Below are 19,065 nucleotides of genomic sequence, written 5' to 3' on the forward strand. Positions count from 1 at the left end.
TGGCTGCAGTGAGAAGCCATCAGCATCCCTGGGCCCGAAGGAGCGGGGGACGCGGGAGGGCTGGTGCTCTGAGGGCACTCTGGAATGCTAGAGCCAAAGGCAAGGGACCACCTTGCAGGCTGAGGGGAGAGATGTAAGAACTGCCAGAACCCTTCGGCTCCACAGGGACAGCCTGTTCACTCTCCCCACCCTGCCCCCGCCCCTGGTCACTTCTCTGAACTGTCCAGTGGCCAAGTGTGAACGAGCTCCGAAGATCCCGGGAGCCAGATGATGTCATCCACTGAGGCTGGCTTTCCAGGACAGAGCAGGACGGAGGATGGATGTGGGCAGGCAAATGAAGAGGGACCAGCACAGCCTCATTAACTGCTAAGGAAGAAGTGCAGGGGTCTTTTTTCTTGTTAGTACAAACACACTTCCAGTGCTGAGTCTCCTTTTCAGTCCCAAATGATCTATATTTAAGTTTCCAGAGGGGGAATGCTCACCACCTCCCATAGCAGCTCTTTCTTTGAACAGCTGTGACTGCTAGAAAGTTCTTTATAATCAAAGTCTTCCTTCATGGAGGTTTCACCTGCTGGTTTTATTCTATTTCCTCAGGAGGACAAAACACATTTCCTCTGCTTTCATAGGCCTCAAATACTTGAAAATAACTACAGGACATGCCCCTTAATCTTCTTCTTTCTCTATATAAAACATCATCAGTTAATTCATCTTTTGTTCACTGGATAGTTTCATATTTCTTCAGCAATCTGATTCCTTCCTCTAAACATACACTCCAGGGTGGTTTGACAACTCTCTCCTGATGATCCAGGTGTGACCTGTCCAGATGAAGTGGGACATTTACCTTCCTTCTTTAAGAAGTTCCGCTTCAACCTAAGGGCAGTTTCTTACTGTTAACTGTGGCCCTCTCTACCTCTTCTATCCACTATGAGCTCCTTGCTGGGGTTTACTATAATTCCCAGGTATTTTTTGAATGAAGTATGGATAAATGGATGGATGCGTGGATGGATGGAAGGAGGGAAGGAAGGCAGGAAGGATGGATAGGTAAGAGTGAAAGGCATCACTTTGCTTTTCCTGTTCAGGGGCTTGAATATCAGCAGAGCAGAATGAAGAAACGAAAATGTCAGTGTTTTTTTTACTGAAAGACTGAGGTCCCCTAAAGTGATGAACACATGTTAAAAAGTGAAGTTAAAACAGCAAGAGCAAACCTGTGGAAGTATTCACCAAGTCCAATCAAAAACATCAGTTTGTCTGCTCTGGTTTGTGTGAAAACCTTGAGGAGCCTGGTGACAATAAATGTTTTGTCTGTTGAATCAAAACGCAAAGCTAAATATGTCTTTAAGAGGCACAGAAATCCCTGTGTTTCATATAAGGTGGGTATCCAGGAAGAATCCACCAAAACCAAATCTATCCTTTACTTCATTTTCTTGTTTCAGATTTAGAAAAGAAGATACAAGATCTGAACCTGAGTAGACAAGAAAAAGCTGACCAACTGAAACTGTTGGAAGATCAAGTTGTTGCTGTTAAAAACGAGATTGATGAGCAAGAAAATAAATATGCTACTTGCTATACTTAGGCAGAGGTAAAGTGCAAAGTCACCCATGCCTTCTTTTCTGATGAGGAAGCCTGAGGAGCTACGCTGAACTTGGGAAACAGAAATGGTCAGCCCCACCTCCTCCGTCTCCGGAGCTCACTCCTAGCCAAAGATCTGAGCTGGGCCAAGGAAATGCTGTTCCACATGGAATAGAAAGGGGGAAGTAGAGACATCATCTCTGGCTTCAGAAACCTTTCCTCTTCCCTTCTTTTTCCCTTTCATACTGTAAAAATAATTTGTTACATATGATAAGTACAAAATAAATAAGTATTCTGTTTACTAATCATCACTTCCAATCAAGTGAACCTAAGTGTGAAATCAGTTGCCAGTGGGGTGGGGTGGGGGGGCTTGCAGGGCGGAAATGCGTTACTAATCAATGGGCATAAAGTTCCGGTGAAGCAAAATGAATAAATTCTAGAGTTCTGCTATACATTGTATGTAAGTCAACAGGTGTGTTCAGAAAGTAGATCTCGTCTTAAATGTTCTTATCACAATGAAACAAAATAAAAATAAATTTAAAGAAATTAAGCTAAAATATATCAATGTCTCTAACACTATGGTGGAATAAATCTGGATGGCATGTGCTAGATTGCCCTGTGTTTTTATTTGGATTTGCTTTAGCTATAAAACAATTATTCTGAATAAAATGCATACAATTCAAAATGTAACTTGTTTTTACACCCACTTCCCTCTATATTCATTCTCTCAAACAAAGGATTCTGTTTGCCCCAAACGGCACTGGAACAATATTCAAAAAGATAAATATTGAAGTACTTTTCATAAATTGTCTGTAAGCAGTTTTGCTGTAAAATGTGCTACCGATTTTTGAAAGACCAGCAATTCCGTTATTGTTTAGTGTGAAAGATCAGATTGTCTCATTTCAAAGTCGGTCTATGATTTCGCATTAACTTTTTTTGCATGTGTGATATATAACCGAGCACCATTGCTTCTGTTTGTGAAAGCCATCCTTCAGAGGGATTATTTTAAGGGAATTCGGCCCCACGTTTTTGAATAAGAACTAATGGACACCAACACTGATGTATGAAAGAGGAAAGCTGCGGGAGCCATCTCCCTTAAGGACTGGCTCGTAAAAAATGAGTCTAAAAATTCAACGAAGGGGCTTTAGGATTACACATAAATAGGGAATTTCTTAAAACATACGTTGTTTAGGAAGATTGCAGTTTCCCTGGAGATCCTGAAGAATGAAATGAAATTTTTCTACCAGAAAGCCCATCAGAAATTTCTCTTGAAATGGCATGATTGCAATGCTCTCTCTATCCGGCACTTAGACACCTGGCAACTTCTACCAACAAATGACACACAAACTGAACCAGAGTTGAAACATAGACTGTCACAAAATCTAAGTTGTGTACTCCAGCAGAGTAGAGGGTGGAAGACACTCCAGCCTTCCCACCAGGATATTGACTTCCACTCGTGCACAATTGATAGACTTGATGAGCATGATTATCTGTTTGCAATAGCAACATTCAACTGTTCCAGCCTTGCAGTCGTGGGAGACTACACAAGTAACAGCTAGGGAGTGTGGAAAGGGTTAAAGGGGGAGCAGTTTCTGTCCTCTGACCAGGAGGCTGTTGAGGTCACCCGGGGTAGAAAAATTCCCCAGCCCTAAGGAAAGGGCAGTAGTCTGGAGAATCATGTCCAAGGGTGAGATAAACCCATCATCTCCTCTGGGCCTCAGGGATCGGGGATCGCAGTTTGATGAGGTCAGGGAGGATGTGATGCACTTTGCAAAGGTTGTCATTAAGAAGTGGTTATGCTTTCTAAACTTTGGTGTGTAAAATGATAAGCTTTGGGTGTCTTTAAAAAATGCACCTATGTGAAAAATCTTCTTCCTCAGATAAATCATTTCTAACTTCTATTACTTGCTGTATCCGTTGTTCAAGAAGTGACCAAGGCAAAGATTTGGTGAAACAGTATCTTTTATACATTGCAAAGTCTTCTGAAAATGTGTAGCAAGATCTATCCTGAGACCCAGTTGAACCTGTATGTTAAGAAAATAATCTTAAATGCAGGGGGAGAAAAGCTTTGTGAATAATTCATTGCAGCACTGCTTATATTAAAAATGCAAATAACCCAAATAATAAAAAACCAATTAAATATTATGATTTTACCAGTCTGGTTCTTGGATGCAAACACTGACATATGCAAACAATAACAGCTTATTATGCAGGAAAGGAATTTCTTTTTTTAAGATTTTATTTATTTATTTGAGAGAGAGAGAGAATGAGAGATAGCATGAGAGGGAAGAGGGTCAGAGGGAGAAGCAGACTCCCTGCTGAGCAGGGAGCCTGATGTGGGACGGGAGCCCGATGTGGGATTCAATCCCGGGACTCCAGGATCTGAGCCGGAGGCAGTCGCTTAACCAACTGAGCCACCCAGGCGCCCGAAAGGAATTTCTTTAAAGGTAATCTCATAGCACATAAAGTTGAAGAAATGACTGGGGAAAATGTAACCAAGGACAGTTATGCATCTGGGAATATATCCAAGATCACACCCCAGGAGCACTCAGGTGAGGATGCTAACGCTCGCCCTACTGGACACTCAGCACCATCCAGTTAACTCTCAGCTGTCTTGCATCTCCTGTCCCTCTCCCATGACTCAAAAATCCCCAGGAGAAAAATCCAACTGCCTGACCTCTTCATGTGCCCTGGCTGCCAGAGAGAAGACAGAACATCTGCCCCCTTTAGCTCTGGTAGTAGGAGCAGAGTTTTGTCTCCACCTATCTTGGAATCTTCCAAGGTGGGAAGTGTTTTGATGGCAAGCGATAAAAAATTACAAATTTCCATCATAGTCCACCTTTTCCTGATATCATGATACATTCATCCCACATCTGATCCTAAAACAAAAACAAACCCTTCCACCAAACGCAACGTTGCATCCACTCAGCCTTCTGGAAGCACATCCACCCTGTCTTCAAGGAAACCAACCCAGAGTCCCATCACTCGCTGACGGCATCCAGCTGTGCTCTCTCCCTTTTCCATTTCTGTTAGGATTTGGTCTCCGATGTCCCGCAACTTACAATCCAAATGATAAAGTTTACCACCAACATATATCGAGTATAGAGTTGTGGGGGAAAGAAGGGAACTGAAAAGGAAATTAATATATTTTTATATTTTATAATAAGAAATACAAACACATACAAAACATCACACTAAGAACACAGACTGGGATTGCAGGCTTCATTTCTGTTAACTCTTCAAGAGGCTGCATTGGGATTAATGATCTTGCCTTCCTAGTCATTCCATCTTCCCTCCACCTTCAGCAAGCATCTCTTTACCAGCTAGAGTGACCCAAACCTTCTTTCCTGGGCATTCTGTCTTTGAAGGTCCTGCAAGTGCAGGACATTAGATTATTTTGTGCTTGGACTTGGCAGGACCGGATTGTCTAGACTGCAGTCATACCCCTCCCTGTGGCCACTGTGTAACAAAAACTCTATTTCTCTTTAAGAGTTGAGATCAATTACCCCAATCAAAATGATAATTCCCCCCCATCACCACTTTCTTTGGCCTGTTTATCCGTTAGCATGAGGACTCTGAAAGAGCTGGGTATTGGTATGTATTCCAATTCAGTGGTGCAACTAGTGTGTTACCTAGTAAAAACATACTTCCTTAGACACCGGAGCCCAAAGTCAGGTATAGGAAGTAAAATTTTGCCTCTGAGGCATTTTGATATAATTCTGAACAGTGTCAGATAGATTTTCCCTCTCTCTTGGTTTCAGATCCATGTAGTCTGCATTGAGAAGTCTCCATCAGTTTTCACGGAAGAACGCACAGCTCTGCCTAGCATCAACATGAATACATTTTCTTTGCTTCTATTATTCTATATATTATTATATATTATTCTAACAGTTTCCTAAACTTGAGTTGAGTGAACACTACATCTGCCCGGCACTGGGAAGTCTCTTGAGGTGTGTGAGGGACCAGCATAGAGAAGTCTAGACTGAACTCCATGTGTCTCAGAGCAGCGGTTGAGTGAAGGGCAGCAGATAGAGAGCCTAGGTTGAGACCGAGAGTAGCGGCTGGGCTTATAGGGACTGACACAGGCGACACTCAGTAACAGGGCAGCAGACGGGACGTATGACTGTGACTGTAAAAGGGAGAGCAAGATGGTGGACAGCGTGTCAGTAAATGTGAGGAAGCCCTGTTACCAGAGGTCAGATGGAGACATTGGCAAACCAGCTAGTCTCATCAGAAAATCATTATGAAGATCAGGAAACATCACTATGAGGTAGCCAGTGTGGTCCATTAAGGAAACAATTCTATCTTCTCCTAAATTAGAAACCAATCTCAGGTGAAGGGCAGCTCGGTGCCAGGAGTTAAGTGCCATTAGCCCACAGCACCAAGGTGGCAAGATGAAGGGGAACCAAAAGAATTGCTGTCCAATATCTACTTTCTTCCTTCTGTCTTTTGGGAATAGAATTCCTCCATGTTCTAAACAGGCACGTGGCTGCCTAGTTGGAGAAACTATTTCTCAAATTCCCTTGCAGTTCAGTGCGACCGTGTGACTGAATTCTGGCTGGGAGGATATTTGTGAGAGTGTTGTGTGCAACCTCAAGGACACAACTTTAAAAGGAAGCTGTTCAACCTCCGTGGGAGGCAAGAATAATGGCCCTCAGAAGATATCCATGTCCTAACCTCCATAGCCTGTGACTATGTTATGTAAGCATCTGTCTTCGGCTCGGGTCATGATCCCAGGGTCCTGGGATCGAGCCCCGCATCGGGGTCCCCGCTCCGCGGGAAGCCTGCTTCTCCCTCTCCCACTCCCCCTGCTTGTGTTCCTGCTCTCGCTGTGTCTCTCTCTGTCAGATAAATAAATAAAATCTTTAAAAAAAAGTGAAAGAGGAAGGCGGAAGAGAGAGAGAGAGAAAGTCAGCGAGGTACTGGCACGAGAAGGAGTTGGTCTGATGTTCCTGGCTTTTAATATAGAGAAGAACATAAGTGGATCCCAGAAACTAGAAAAAGCAAGGAAAGGGATTATTTTCCACCGCCTCCAGGAAAGAACACAGCCATGCAGCACCTTGATTTTAGCCGAGTGAGACCCGTGTCAGACTTCTAACCTGCAAAATTGTAAGCTAAAGATGTGTCCTCTTAAGCTACTATGTTTATGGTGATTGGTTATAGCAGCAATAGAAAACTAAGACACTCTCCATTTGTCCATTTCCCCCTCACGTGGGCCAGGCTGTGGCGAGTCAGGTATACCATGGAGAGGAGGGTAAGACTGGTGAAGCAAGGCCAAAGAAACCGAAATCCCTCGTTGGCTACCAGTCAGGGTCCCGGCAGGACGCAGAGGGTACAAGCTGGAACCGTTTAGTAAGGGGATGGCGGAGAAAGATGTGGTCAGGGTGGAGGAAAGCTATAAAGGATAGGGCAGCATGAGACGGGGGGTCCTCCCCATGCTTGGCCACCGTGCTTGGCCGAGGAGAGCGGGTGACGACTGGGAATCGAAGGGAATGTGTAGAAAGGTCACTTACCAGGACCTGTGGTCACTGGCGGGGAATGCACCAGCTGTGACAAAGCTGCAGAGGCTCTAGGGGCAGGAACACCCCGATGCTGCTCTCCCCGGTCCCAGCCCGTCTCTAGTGAGCACTTCCCATTCCTTAAACCAAGACCCCAGACTGATGCTGCCATGTAGACCAGCCTCCTGGGGCTTAGCAGCTGCACGGTGACCATGTGGATTAAAGCTGTCTACGCCTGGTTTCCTGGACTGCCTGCTGGCTTGAACTTGTACGCGACAGAAAAGCAAACCTCTCGTGTGATGTCACTGTGACATCGGTCTCCTTTAAAACTGCTGAACCAACAGCCCCTTTAGTATCTCGGGGGCACTAGTGGCATCCAATCCCTCTCCAGACTGCTACAACAGTCCCTCTCTGTCCCACAGCGTGGGCACAGTGGCACCAAGGGTCAGGTGGTAAGTGCAAATTCTGGCTTGTCCCCTACATGACCTCACGTGGTTCATAGCCTCTGAATTTCATGTCCTTCCTTTCCTTCATCTGTGACATGCTAAGGACTAGGCCCGGTCTACCGCCCACGGTCACTCACAGGTGGAAGGGCCAGGAGAAGTGGAAGGTATTCCTGAAATCCTTCGAGACCTGCTTCCTAGCAGTCACCTTGTGTTATACCCGCACTTCCCATGTGAGCAGGCGCTCTGGCAGCGTTGCCAGCCTTAAAAGCCCCGTTCCTGTCTCTCCACCAAACTTGATTTTTCCTTAAGGAAAACCTCCCTTCTTCCGAAGTCCTGTCTCTCCGGCTTAGCGGCAAACACTTTCTCTGAAGTCTTCTCTTACTTTGCCAGTTTGCTGATAAGCCTTATCTAACCAGATAGTAACAAACGAGAGGATGTAGAACACGTGTTCAGCCACTTCCATATTCCTTTATAGAACTTAGCACCGTGCGGAACACTCTAAATATTTGTTCACTTACATATTAGTTCCATTAATCGACTCCAAATTGTTGCAACTCAGACAGTCCTGGGACCATCCCTGAATGAAAAAGTTTTCCACTGTAACATGAAACCAGCTTGCCATATGGGTTGGCCCCTCTAAAAAATGTAATTGAGAACAATGCAAGTCTTTAACTCCATATGTAGAGGAAACCATGTCAAATGGGAATCCAATCCATGCACAGGACAAAAGAAATCTTTTCCCCATCTCCCCCAGCTCTCTGTAACCACCACCCTATAGCAGCTTCTGAAAATCATTCCTCTGGAAACTTCTCCGCTGTAAAAACTCCCCCAAACCAAGCTCCCTGCTCTTTCCTCTCAAATCTGGTTCTTTTACTCTTGGTCACTCTCTTTTCCTCCTGGATGTTTGTTTACAAGGTTGTTGATGTTTTCCAAGCCCCTGGGCTGTAAATTAGGGTGTGCCACTCCCAAAGGAAGGTCATGGCCTCGCAGGCAACAGCTACACTTTCCAGGCAGAGTTCACTGAGCCAAAGTGAAGGAGTGCCTTGCTTTGCATTCAATTAGGCTTTGCATAGAGAAAGCAATTGCATTAAGTGGCTAAGCAGAAAACCTTAAAGAACACATGTGAAAAACATTTTTATATATAAATATAAAGGCTTATATATTTACATATAAGATTTATGCAAAATTTATGTAAATACAGCTATAATTTTTAGGTTCCTCGGTAATCCTTAGCCATTCAACAAACTAGTTTAATCAAACTGTCCTGCATGCAAAATCCCCCCCACACACCCACCTATTCGTCTCTTCTTACCACCAATCCCCCAAACAAGCCTAAGCAGAACTTTTTTCATTCACTTAATGCTTCTAACTAAAAGTTCTTTACCAGCCCTGATTCTTACACTTCAGAAAAATGACAGTTTGGTGACCAAAGTTTTCACCGGCTTTTTCCATTTGTAAGCTTTTTTTTTTTTTAGATTTTATTTATTTATTTGACAGAGAGAGACAGTGAACAGGAACACAAGCAGGGGGAGTGGGAGAGGGAGAAGCAGGCTTCCCGCTGAGCAGGGAGCCCGATGCGGGGCTCGATGCGGGGCTCGATGCGGGGCTCGATTCCAGGACCCTGAGATCATGACCTGAGCCGAAGGCAGACGCTTAACAACTGAGCCACCCAGGCGCCCTCCATTTGTAAGCTTTTAAGGCTTTTAGGAATAGAGATGCCTGCTTACACTTCACTAGAGGACAGTCCCCTGTTTGTTCTCTCCTGTTTCCTGCCCTCAACCCTTGAGAGAGCATTTTTACCCCCTCCCTCCAACATAAAGCAGACGAAGCATGACTTCTCTTAACACCAGCTTATCCGTCAGCACCTAGCTTTTCTCTACAGGGAAATAGCTTGAAACTACATATAATCTTTAGCTTTACTCATTAAATGCTTCGGCCATTCTAGAAGGCTGCTTCTGCCCTACCAGTCCATCTCTGACTCAGCCTGCTGACTGAACAAGCTTTGTTAGGCAAAGCAAGCTTACCACAATCTATATTAAACATATTAATCAGAATGTACAGGATTTTTGAGTACAGTGTTTTCTTCCTGTTCGTACGAATTATGTTTTTTTTAAAAGTTGTGTTTGCTTCATAGCCATATTGACGTCGTTCCATGCACAACCATGGTTCTTTGATGACCAACACCAAAGTCTAGGAAATAGAAGGCTGGCCATGTTTTATCCTCTATTCTCCAGGTGGTAACAGATGAAGTTCACTGCATTCGAAGCCCTCTGGTCCGCCCTACGTAGCACCAAGAATTAATCTAATCCTTAGTACTGGTACCAGCTTGCAGAGAAGACTTTGAAATAGCCCACAGAATGTTCATAGTAAAAAAAAAAGAAAAAAGAAAGAAAGAAAGAAAGAAAGAAAGAAAAAGAAATAGATTTTATTTATTTATTTATTTATTTATTTATTTATTTATTTATATATCAGTGGAAGATAGTCCCTCTAATGGGAAAAGCTATCAAATGACTATCTGAAAAGTTCTAGAAAGAACTAGGCAAACCCTTAGAGAGCTGGCTGCAGGCATCTCTCCGGAGCTTTTGCGCATGCTCTTCTCCTCAATCTTGATTCTCCTTCATGAAAGAGGTTTAAGAAATCCAAAGTGCAAGAGATTTAAAGAATTCCCTCACCCCTCCCCCCATTTTCAGAAGAGCACGGAGGTGACCTTAGCCGGGGTCACACAGCTCGTTGGCAGAAATGCCAAGGTGGGGGTGATAGAAAACCTCTCCCAGGACAATACTTGTTCTATTGCACCCTCTCTTTCAAGACCATCTGCTTTTTTAACTGGTCTTAGGCTCTATTAAACTGTCCATCAAATACAGGAGAACATTTTCTTACGATTGACTAACCGATTTTTTATATAAATGGCCTATCTTAGAACGGATTTCACAGAAAGTAATTCTGCTTGAGAAAAAACAAAGGTCAAAGTGGCTCACCAAATAGAAATATTTTATCCTTAATGTTAGTGAACAAACACGTCTAATCTTGTGGGACTAGGAGGTCTTTTAAGAATAGCCAACTAAGTGAGCATATAGTCTTCATCAAACACAATCAGCAGAATTTTCAGTCCTCAAAGCTTTCCATGTAGTTCTTAAAAACAAAGCAACAATGTACCAAATAACAAAGGTAGGCCAAATTTAAAACGTTAAGTTCTATTATCTAAAACTTATTACAATCTATATGTATTGCTTTACATTCATTTGCTTTAGTAGTTAGGTTTATTTTGTTTTCCTACATAAAGAATTATTTGGTTGGGTACAGTGGTTCTACAAGATATGCAACCAATTTCTAGGACTCCGTAATAACTGCTATCTAGATTATTAGCTCTGTTAAAGTAAATATTTAAATGAATCCAAGTTTTTTTTTTGTTTTTTTTGTTTTTTTGGTTCTCAGCTGAGCCTATTAAAAGCATCACTATACTGTGAACTTGCTAGAAAGGAGTAGGAATGGAAGTTAAATGGAGCCTGAAAATCTAACAGCCGAACTAGTGTTAGGATTCCAGAGATTCATACCATGGGAAGAAGCTCAAAGCTTGGAAAGGCTGTATAAACATCCCATATCTAAAGATAAACACTTAGGGATCTTTATGACATTCAGGTTTAGCTTTGTGCTGGCCATACTGCATTATGATTCATCTAGGGAAGCAAAATACTAATGGAAAAGGTCAAATATTTGGGATTAAAAGAACAATTGCTTTCATTTGGGAAGCGGTCTAAACTTTCTTACAAACCAATGTAAAAAAGTTAATCGATTTAGATAGGATAGGCTTCAAGTTGCAATTTTCTTTTAAAATCCCAGTTCTGTCCAACTCTTCAGACCACCACCATACATTCTGCACACCAGATATACAGAGATTTGTATTCTAAAATTTCTCCTTAAACTCCATTTTTCCTTCCATCCACTTTGGGGACTAACTCTAATATACAAACAATTTGAAAGATTTAAACATTGATAAACACGTTTCTTTGTAAGAAAAAAATCAACCTTACATCAAAAACTAATGATGTAATATATGATGATTAACATAACAATAAAAAATTTTTAAAAATCAACTTTCCACTGTGAATACAACTAACTATATTTTGACTGGAACATAAAAGCAAAGGAAGGGGTTACAGAAAATTAATCATGGCTACTCAACATTGTATTCAGACCTAAATAGACCACAACAGTTCCTACTGGAACTCAAGTTTCTATGAAATACCCGCATACTTTAGGGATATCAGCAAGCTTGATCTGTTTTCCTTGACTTTGGGCAGAAGACACTCTTTGCTCAGGGATATGAACATTGCAATACTTCCATCTAGGTTACAGAGTTTATTAAAGTGACTTCACTTCTGAACATCAAAGGTCACTTTGGAGAATGCAATCACAGGAAACTATCTTAATGTAAAAATTTTTAGAACAAGGGCTATACATGTTCATTATGGAAAAAAATCATAATAAGGGGAAACAATGATTTAATATTTTGGGCTAAAATGAAGGCAATTCCTGGGTGGTCTCCCTTTTTAATCCCTCGAGAAATATAATATACATCTACGTATTTTTTTCCACAATTGGAGCTTACTTTTCCCCACTTATATCCTAAAAATAGGCCCCCATCTTTTTAGGCAACTGTCTAGTATTCTATTACAGGGGTCTAGCATAATTACTTAACCTAAGTGATCATCAATAAGGGATCAATCAGTCATTTCCAGTTTTTCTCTTCTTTAAAAAGTATAGTGTAAACCTCTTTATCTGCATAATTTGGCATATTTTCCCACAAAGTTATGTGTAATTTAAATTTTAATATTTCAGATTGCCCTCCAGAAAGGTACACGGTTACCTTCGTAGCCATTAGTTATGTTAGGGCCCTTATGGACCTCATTACAGAGGACACCGGAAGACTTGGAGACCTTGACTTACCTTTAGCTCATCATCACCCTGAAGCTTCTCACATGACGGTGAAAGTATGGTTGCTTCTTGGTAAACCTCCTGTGGATTTACACTCTCCACAGCACGGTGCAGAGCAGTGACTGAGCAAGTTTATGCTGAGTTAACATTACGTATTCTCATTAATACTTCACAGAAAACTCCTCGCTTATATTTCCCATGGAATAAAATGAAATGTGCTATAAATACACAGTACTAATGTGTATTGGGTATGACTCATTCTGGCTAAAGAATTACCTGTGAATTATTTCTCCCCAGGAAGCACAATGGGCATAGTTCCAGGCATTTATTGAATGAACGCATTCAATAAGTATCTGATGAGTTCTGTGCTCAGTGCTGGGGAAATTAGGATGCTCTCAAAGCACTTGAAATTGAGCAAACACAGAAAATATACTCCTACACTAACAGTCTGTTTGGTGGGCATTCATTGTATACCAACGACATATTCTGTGTTGCTGTTAGGGATATGGCAGTGAGGGCGAGAGATGAGGTGCCTGGCCTTGTGTGTGGCACAGCTGGTCTAGAACAATCCAGAAAGATCTCTTCCAATAGGTGTATGTCCAAGCGATCTACCTGGGCCGTGGAATTGAGAAGGTTCCACACGTGAACATAAGTAGAAGCTGTCTTGGCAGAGAAGAGCGAAGAGTGAGAAGGCATTCCAGGCAGAAGGAACTGGATGAGCCAAAAACCAGGGTTTAGGTTTTGAGAACGGTGAGTATATGCAGGCAAGAGCTTGGAGGGAGTGGAGGCTGATAGCTGAGAAGGCACAGGTGAGAGTAATTACACAGGGGCCAGACTCCCAAGAGCCCACAGAGTGCGCTAAGACACCTGGTCTTTGTACTTGTTCCACAGATGAGACTGAGGAGCCCTGTCATGTCATTTAGTAAAATCATTGGTGACTAGAAATAATGAATTTTAATTTCCTAGCTCTTTGTATTTTATTTGTATTTTAAGGTAAAATTTGTATTTTAAGGTAAAAACCCAGACTCAGCCAACATTTATCATATGCTTTATTCAAAGTATAACAAACACTGATACCTAAGAAAATAACAAAAAACTTTGGATTACAATTTTTTGCTACTAATTATACCAGTTACAGACAGATAGATTGTCATTAAAAAAAAAAAAACCTCATTTAACCCCCACCCCAAACATAATCACTGTACCTTCCCCGAAAGTACCCACCATCATCTGTTTGCTCTGCCTCTTTCTAGAACTTTATCATATGTATGTGTATATATGTTTATAGAAATAGAGCATTGTAATGTTCCTGTTCCTCCTTCATCTTTGACTTTAACCCTTGTGGGTCTCCTTACCAATAGTGTATCCATGTCAAGACAACCCTGCTCTTCTCTCCGTGTAGAATATATACCATTAGTACATAGCAGTGATTGGCACATAGAAAACACTCAAGAAATGTTAAAGAATGAGAGAGGCTGTTGCTAAGGCTTAAGGTACTCATTAGGTAGATAACTGGAGCTGCCAAAGTCCAAGTCCATCAACTAGTGGTCAGCACTTTGATTAAAAAGTCCTGAGCAGATGGTGGAATCATCAGCTCCATATTCCATGCTTTCCAGACATCATTTAGAGAAGTTAATAGCAACATTCCATTAGCCATCTTGGAAAGGGCAAACACATCCTATGACTTCTTTGTCTGGCAAACAGCCCAATATGTGAAATAGCACCTACTCCTGGAGTGAAGCTTAGTGCTGACTTGTTCATGATGTGATAAAAACGCAGTCACTCGGCTCTGGGTGGGCTGGCCTTCCCAAATCTGATCACCAGCCGTGGCAGCAACAGGCGCAACAGCCTTGATAAAATAAATGCTCTTTCCAGAAAAGCAGGCTTATTCTTCTAGAGGAGTTGCAGTTGTAGAGTTAATGCTTCTAGAAGGCCCACAGCACTGTGGCTGGGGATGATGAGGCAGGACTGTGGTTATTAGAGGGGATGCCTTTTAACTAGCTTTTCCATCACTTCTGAAAGGTGTTAAGATCAAAAACTGCATCTACGCAGGGTAAAAATACAGGACCGGAAATTAGGATCTACTCAAGTACAAGCCATGAGTAGTAGTGGAGTGTTTAACTTGCTAACTGAACCTAGTATCCTGGATCACCCTAGGTAATAATTAATAACCCAGATCTATGAGCTAGGTTTGTAGCAAGAGAGTAGTTGACACCATCATTTCAAGCCTCTGGTACAAAGATATTGCCTGAACCTTACTACACTCAAAATAGAAGTTAAATAAATGCTTTTTTTAAAAAAGATTTATTTATTTTAGAGAGAGCAAGCACATGGGCGAAAGCTGGGTGGGAAGGGGGAGACAGAGCGAGAGCAAGAGCAAGAGCAAGAAAGAGACAAAGAATCTTAAGCAGGCTCCATGCCCTGCACAGAGCCAGACATGGGACTTGATCTCACGACCCTGAGACCATGACCTGAGCCAAAATCAAGAGCCCAACACTTAACTGACAGAGCCACCAGGGCACCCCAATAAATGCTTTTTCATTCAATAAGCATTTCCTAAGGACCTACCATGTGCCAGGCATGGGACTGGGAACTCACAGGGAAATGTGGTGAGGACTTTTGGGGCTCACTGGGAACTGAACTGGACGTTTCAAATGGAGAAAGACAGAATCTGGATTTAAAAAAGAGTAAAGGAAAAGTGAAAAAGTTAAAATATTGGAATACAGAAAGTCATTTTCTCCTCGTCTGGCTATTATTGAATTTCAGCATCATTACAAAGCCGAGGGCAGTAACACCATCAACCGAAATAAAATTTTCAAAATCATCTTTAAAATACAATTTTAGGTAGATTGCTATAAGAGGTGAACAGAGTTTAATTAAAAGTTTTTCTAAAACTTAACTATCAGATAGTTAATCGGATGTTGGTGACTTCCAAGCACCAGTTTTAAAATAAAAAGCAGGCCTCAAATTTTAGATGCCAATGTATTTTATCCAAGCAAATAATTTATATAAAAAAGTACTTTTTAAATATTTCTAAAGTAAGCAGTTGTAATAATTTCTTAAACTTCCAGTTCTACAGATGTTTGTGAAGGTAACTATCAAAGTTGCCAAAAGCTGACCAGAGAGACAAAAACCCTTACTTTTAAAGGTCTTAAATTTTATCATATGTGAACTGCCAAGAATTTGTGTTTTTTACATTCTTACTGCCCCTCCTTCTCTCAGTAGGACACTCATGAACGAAGGTAAAGATAGGATATGCCAGAAAAATGAAACTAGTTTATGACGAGTAATCAAGTCTTAAAATGTTTAATTGACTACACTTAGGTTAATCCTGCTATGAATCTAATTAAATAAAAAAATTAAGAGCTTTGCTAAGGCTCTTGAGCCTTACCTCAACCATTAATCTCTCTCCTACTCATTTTTAAAGCGCCGGGTTAGCAACCAGATGCTAAAATCCATAAACAAAGAATAAACAGTGAGCTGAAAATGTGTCCCAGTTAGACTGTTTCTATGGCATTCCTGTTAAATATAGATAAGAAGTTTTTAAAGAGGTTTGGAATTCACGGGCATAGATGGGTACAAAGTGTCACCCTGCCTCCAGCAGGATCTAAAGAACCCTCTTGCCACCTTTGTGGGAGGTGAAATTCAATGGGTATAAGCATTTCAGAAAGCCTATGAAGAGCATGGATGTGACCACCTTATACCACTTTAGTGACCATCTTAAAACATTCAAATACAGACTTGGGTCCTCACTTCTGACCTTTCTTTTGACAGTCTTAAGAACAGACAAATCACTGTTTTTAAGACACTAATGCTAAAGACCTGCTTGAATCATGATAAACTAGGTCATGTTGCAGTTTAAACCCCCCCCCCGCCCCCACCAAATCTCAGGCTACAAACAGCAAAGGTTTATAACTCTTATGCCTCATATCCAGGAAAATGTCTTGGCTTGGGTAATGTCTGCTGGCTTTAGGCATAGCTGGATCAAGATATTCCAAGAAGGTCCTTAAGGATCTGCCCTTTTGCTTCCCTCTGTTCAGCCTTCCTCTGTGGTTAGCCCCGGTCTCCACCAGTTCCATCCACATAACTCTAAGTCCATGGGGGGAAGGGATTTTCTCTCCCACAAAAAATCCCAGAAGTTACCTAACTGCAAATTTGAATTGTATACTCATCCCTAAACCAAATACTGGGAAGAAGGAGATGAAAATGCACTGAATTATGAGCCTGGAGCCCATGGAGGGAGTGGCCCCATCCAAATTATGTGGGCTGACAATGTCGGGAGACTAGTCCCCTCAAAAAAATTCTGGGTGCTGTTACCAGACAAAGGGATGTTAAGCCCAAATAGCAGTTTCTATTGTATGGTCCAAGATTGAAAATGCCAGGACTCCTTGCTTGATTCAGGCCTTCCATAATCTAGGTGACAGCACCCCTATGTGCTCCTTTAATGGTTATAAGAAAGGGTTATTCAATTTTTGTTATTTATCCAGCAAGCAGATTTTGAGTGTATTCCGTACACCAAAAACTCTGCCACTGGAGGGGAATCCAAATTCCAATAAAATACAGTGCCTGCCCTCAAAGAGCTCCTAAGGGCAAGGGCATTTAATACAAGATTACAAATTCCTGTCCCACGTATTATAAAAGGGGCATGTAGAAAGTGCTATGTGACATTTGTTCTGAATTTTCCCGGTCATTGAACATTTCTTTTTTAGCTCACTTCCGAATCTCACAAAGTACACTTAAATCTAATTTCCACAGCAAATGAGAACGATGTTACGTAAACAGCCAGGTTTTAGAACCTAAAGGTCAAAGTCTAGAATGTGCCATCCTTGTTTTACATCAATCCAGGATTTAAAATGAGACACATAAGTGGCATTCTACGACTACGAAGGTGACCTTGAAAGCAGTTTTTTTTTCTTTCAAACAATGCCTCAGAGAGACAAACGTTACATATTCTTTGAGACAGAACAGCCAACAATTTGCAGTCCCACCTGCCATTCAAAATGCTGCAGAACTTTCCAGTACAGACTGCCTATGCTGAAGCAGGTCGTGCCAGGTGAGGACACGTGTGGAATGGATAAGAAGGTAAGGGTCATGTCAGCAGGAGTAAAGCTTCGACGAGCTCCACTAACAAAAGTGATTCATTCCTCCTAAATTTGTAACATCTTCAGAAACCAGAGGAAGTGGTATGAAATAGAACAGAGAGGCAGAATTTGTTGATGAGTGAAATTTGGAAGTATTCCGAAACTGAACTCAAGTCTGGTGATATTTTTTTCTAGTTGACTAGAAATACATGTTAGGTAGAAAGTAGACATTTAAGATTTAAAGAAGTGTTTAGAACATGGAGACTAGTCTTTATTTAGTTGCATTCAAGAAACATTTATTGAGCACCTACAATGTGCCCATGTCACATTAGGCAATGTTTATGCACAAATCAATGTTGCACAATACTTGGCCTTGTCTTACTGTCTATTGGAGATAGGGCATAAACAAATAGTTACAGCATTATGTCATTTACGCTGGAACAGGCTTTTACAAGGTACTGGTGGACAGAGTTGGGGGTGGAGAGAGGGAAGAGAGGAACTCTGTTTAAGTGGAAGCTTTAAAGATGCATGGTAGTTCACTAAGGTGATGAGTCCAATGGGGGTCCATGGAGGAGAGGGCAAAAGTATAAAGTATGTCCTCCACAGGCAACTCCAAGAAGCTCATATAGGCAGAGGGAAGCCATTGAAGGCTTTGGAACAAGAGAATGACTTAATCAGAGGTGTGCCTCAGAAATCCTTCTGGTGATGTTAAGGAGGATTGGACAAGGAGAAGGGGAGAGTTTGGAATAGATATGGCAGCCGGGGCAGGAGGGGTGGGCGGGGGAGGTTCCTACAAAGGTTCAGACCAGACTTGAGGACAGACTGAACTAAGGTAGGGTGATGATATTGGAGCAATGGGAACATAGGAAAAGGTAAGGAGAGGGAAATGGCCAACACGAGTCCCAGGCGGGGCCGGCTTTAAGGATGTGGGATCTGTAGAGTCTCAGAGGGGTCCCAGGCTTGGTTTAATGCTCTGTCAACATCTTGAAACCATTAATTTTTGAACAAAGGGCCCACATGCTCATTTTCATTGTGCACTGGGCCCTGCAAATCCTACAGCTAGTCTTGCTCCCAGGCTTGTCCTGAGCTCAGAGGTGGATCACCTTGCCAATAATAGAAACTGGAAACAGAAGAACACATTGTGTTCTAAGAGGGATGGGTGGGAAGAGGTCAGTTTTGCAACACATGTACTTATGGGCCATCAAAGAAGAGCTATTCAATAGGCTGTTAGAAATTGGATGTAAATTCCATGCAAGGTACACGCTAGAGTTATAGATGTAGGGAGTACCAAGCCTAAGGTGGTGGAGAGGTTGGGTATGGATGAGAGTGTTCAGAGGAAAAGCAGCTGGAGACAGAACCTTTGGGAGCACCTATGTTTAAGGGAAAGGGAGGGGAAAGAGAAACGGGAGCTGGGGAGTTAAGAGTCCTATGTGAAAATGTTGGAATTGTGACCTGGAAGTCAAGGAAAAAAGTCTCAAGAAGGGAGTAACCATGTGAGATAAGCCACAAAGAGATCCAGTGGGGAAAACGGCCATT

General features: G+C 42.0%; 1 protein-coding gene across 1 annotated transcript in view; it reads left to right on the forward strand.

The window, feature by feature from the left end:
* LAMB4 (laminin subunit beta 4) overlaps positions 1 to 2,158 on the forward strand; it is a 115,164-nt gene extending 113,006 nt beyond the window's left edge. The window contains exon 34 of the mRNA XM_025872693.2: positions 1,434 to 2,158. Within this exon, the coding sequence (XP_025728478.2) occupies positions 1,434 to 1,573 (140 nt within the window). The 3' untranslated portion in view covers positions 1,574 to 2,158. The remainder of the gene's footprint in view (positions 1 to 1,433) is intronic.
* The last annotated feature ends 16,907 nt before the right edge of the window (positions 2,159 to 19,065 follow it).

The sequence above is a fragment of the Callorhinus ursinus genome, unplaced genomic scaffold (genome assembly GCF_003265705.2).
Source record: "Callorhinus ursinus isolate GAN/ISIS: 27379988/994484 unplaced genomic scaffold, GSC_fseal_2.0 scaffold12, whole genome shotgun sequence".
NCBI classification, from domain to species: domain Eukaryota; kingdom Metazoa; phylum Chordata; class Mammalia; order Carnivora; family Otariidae; genus Callorhinus; species Callorhinus ursinus.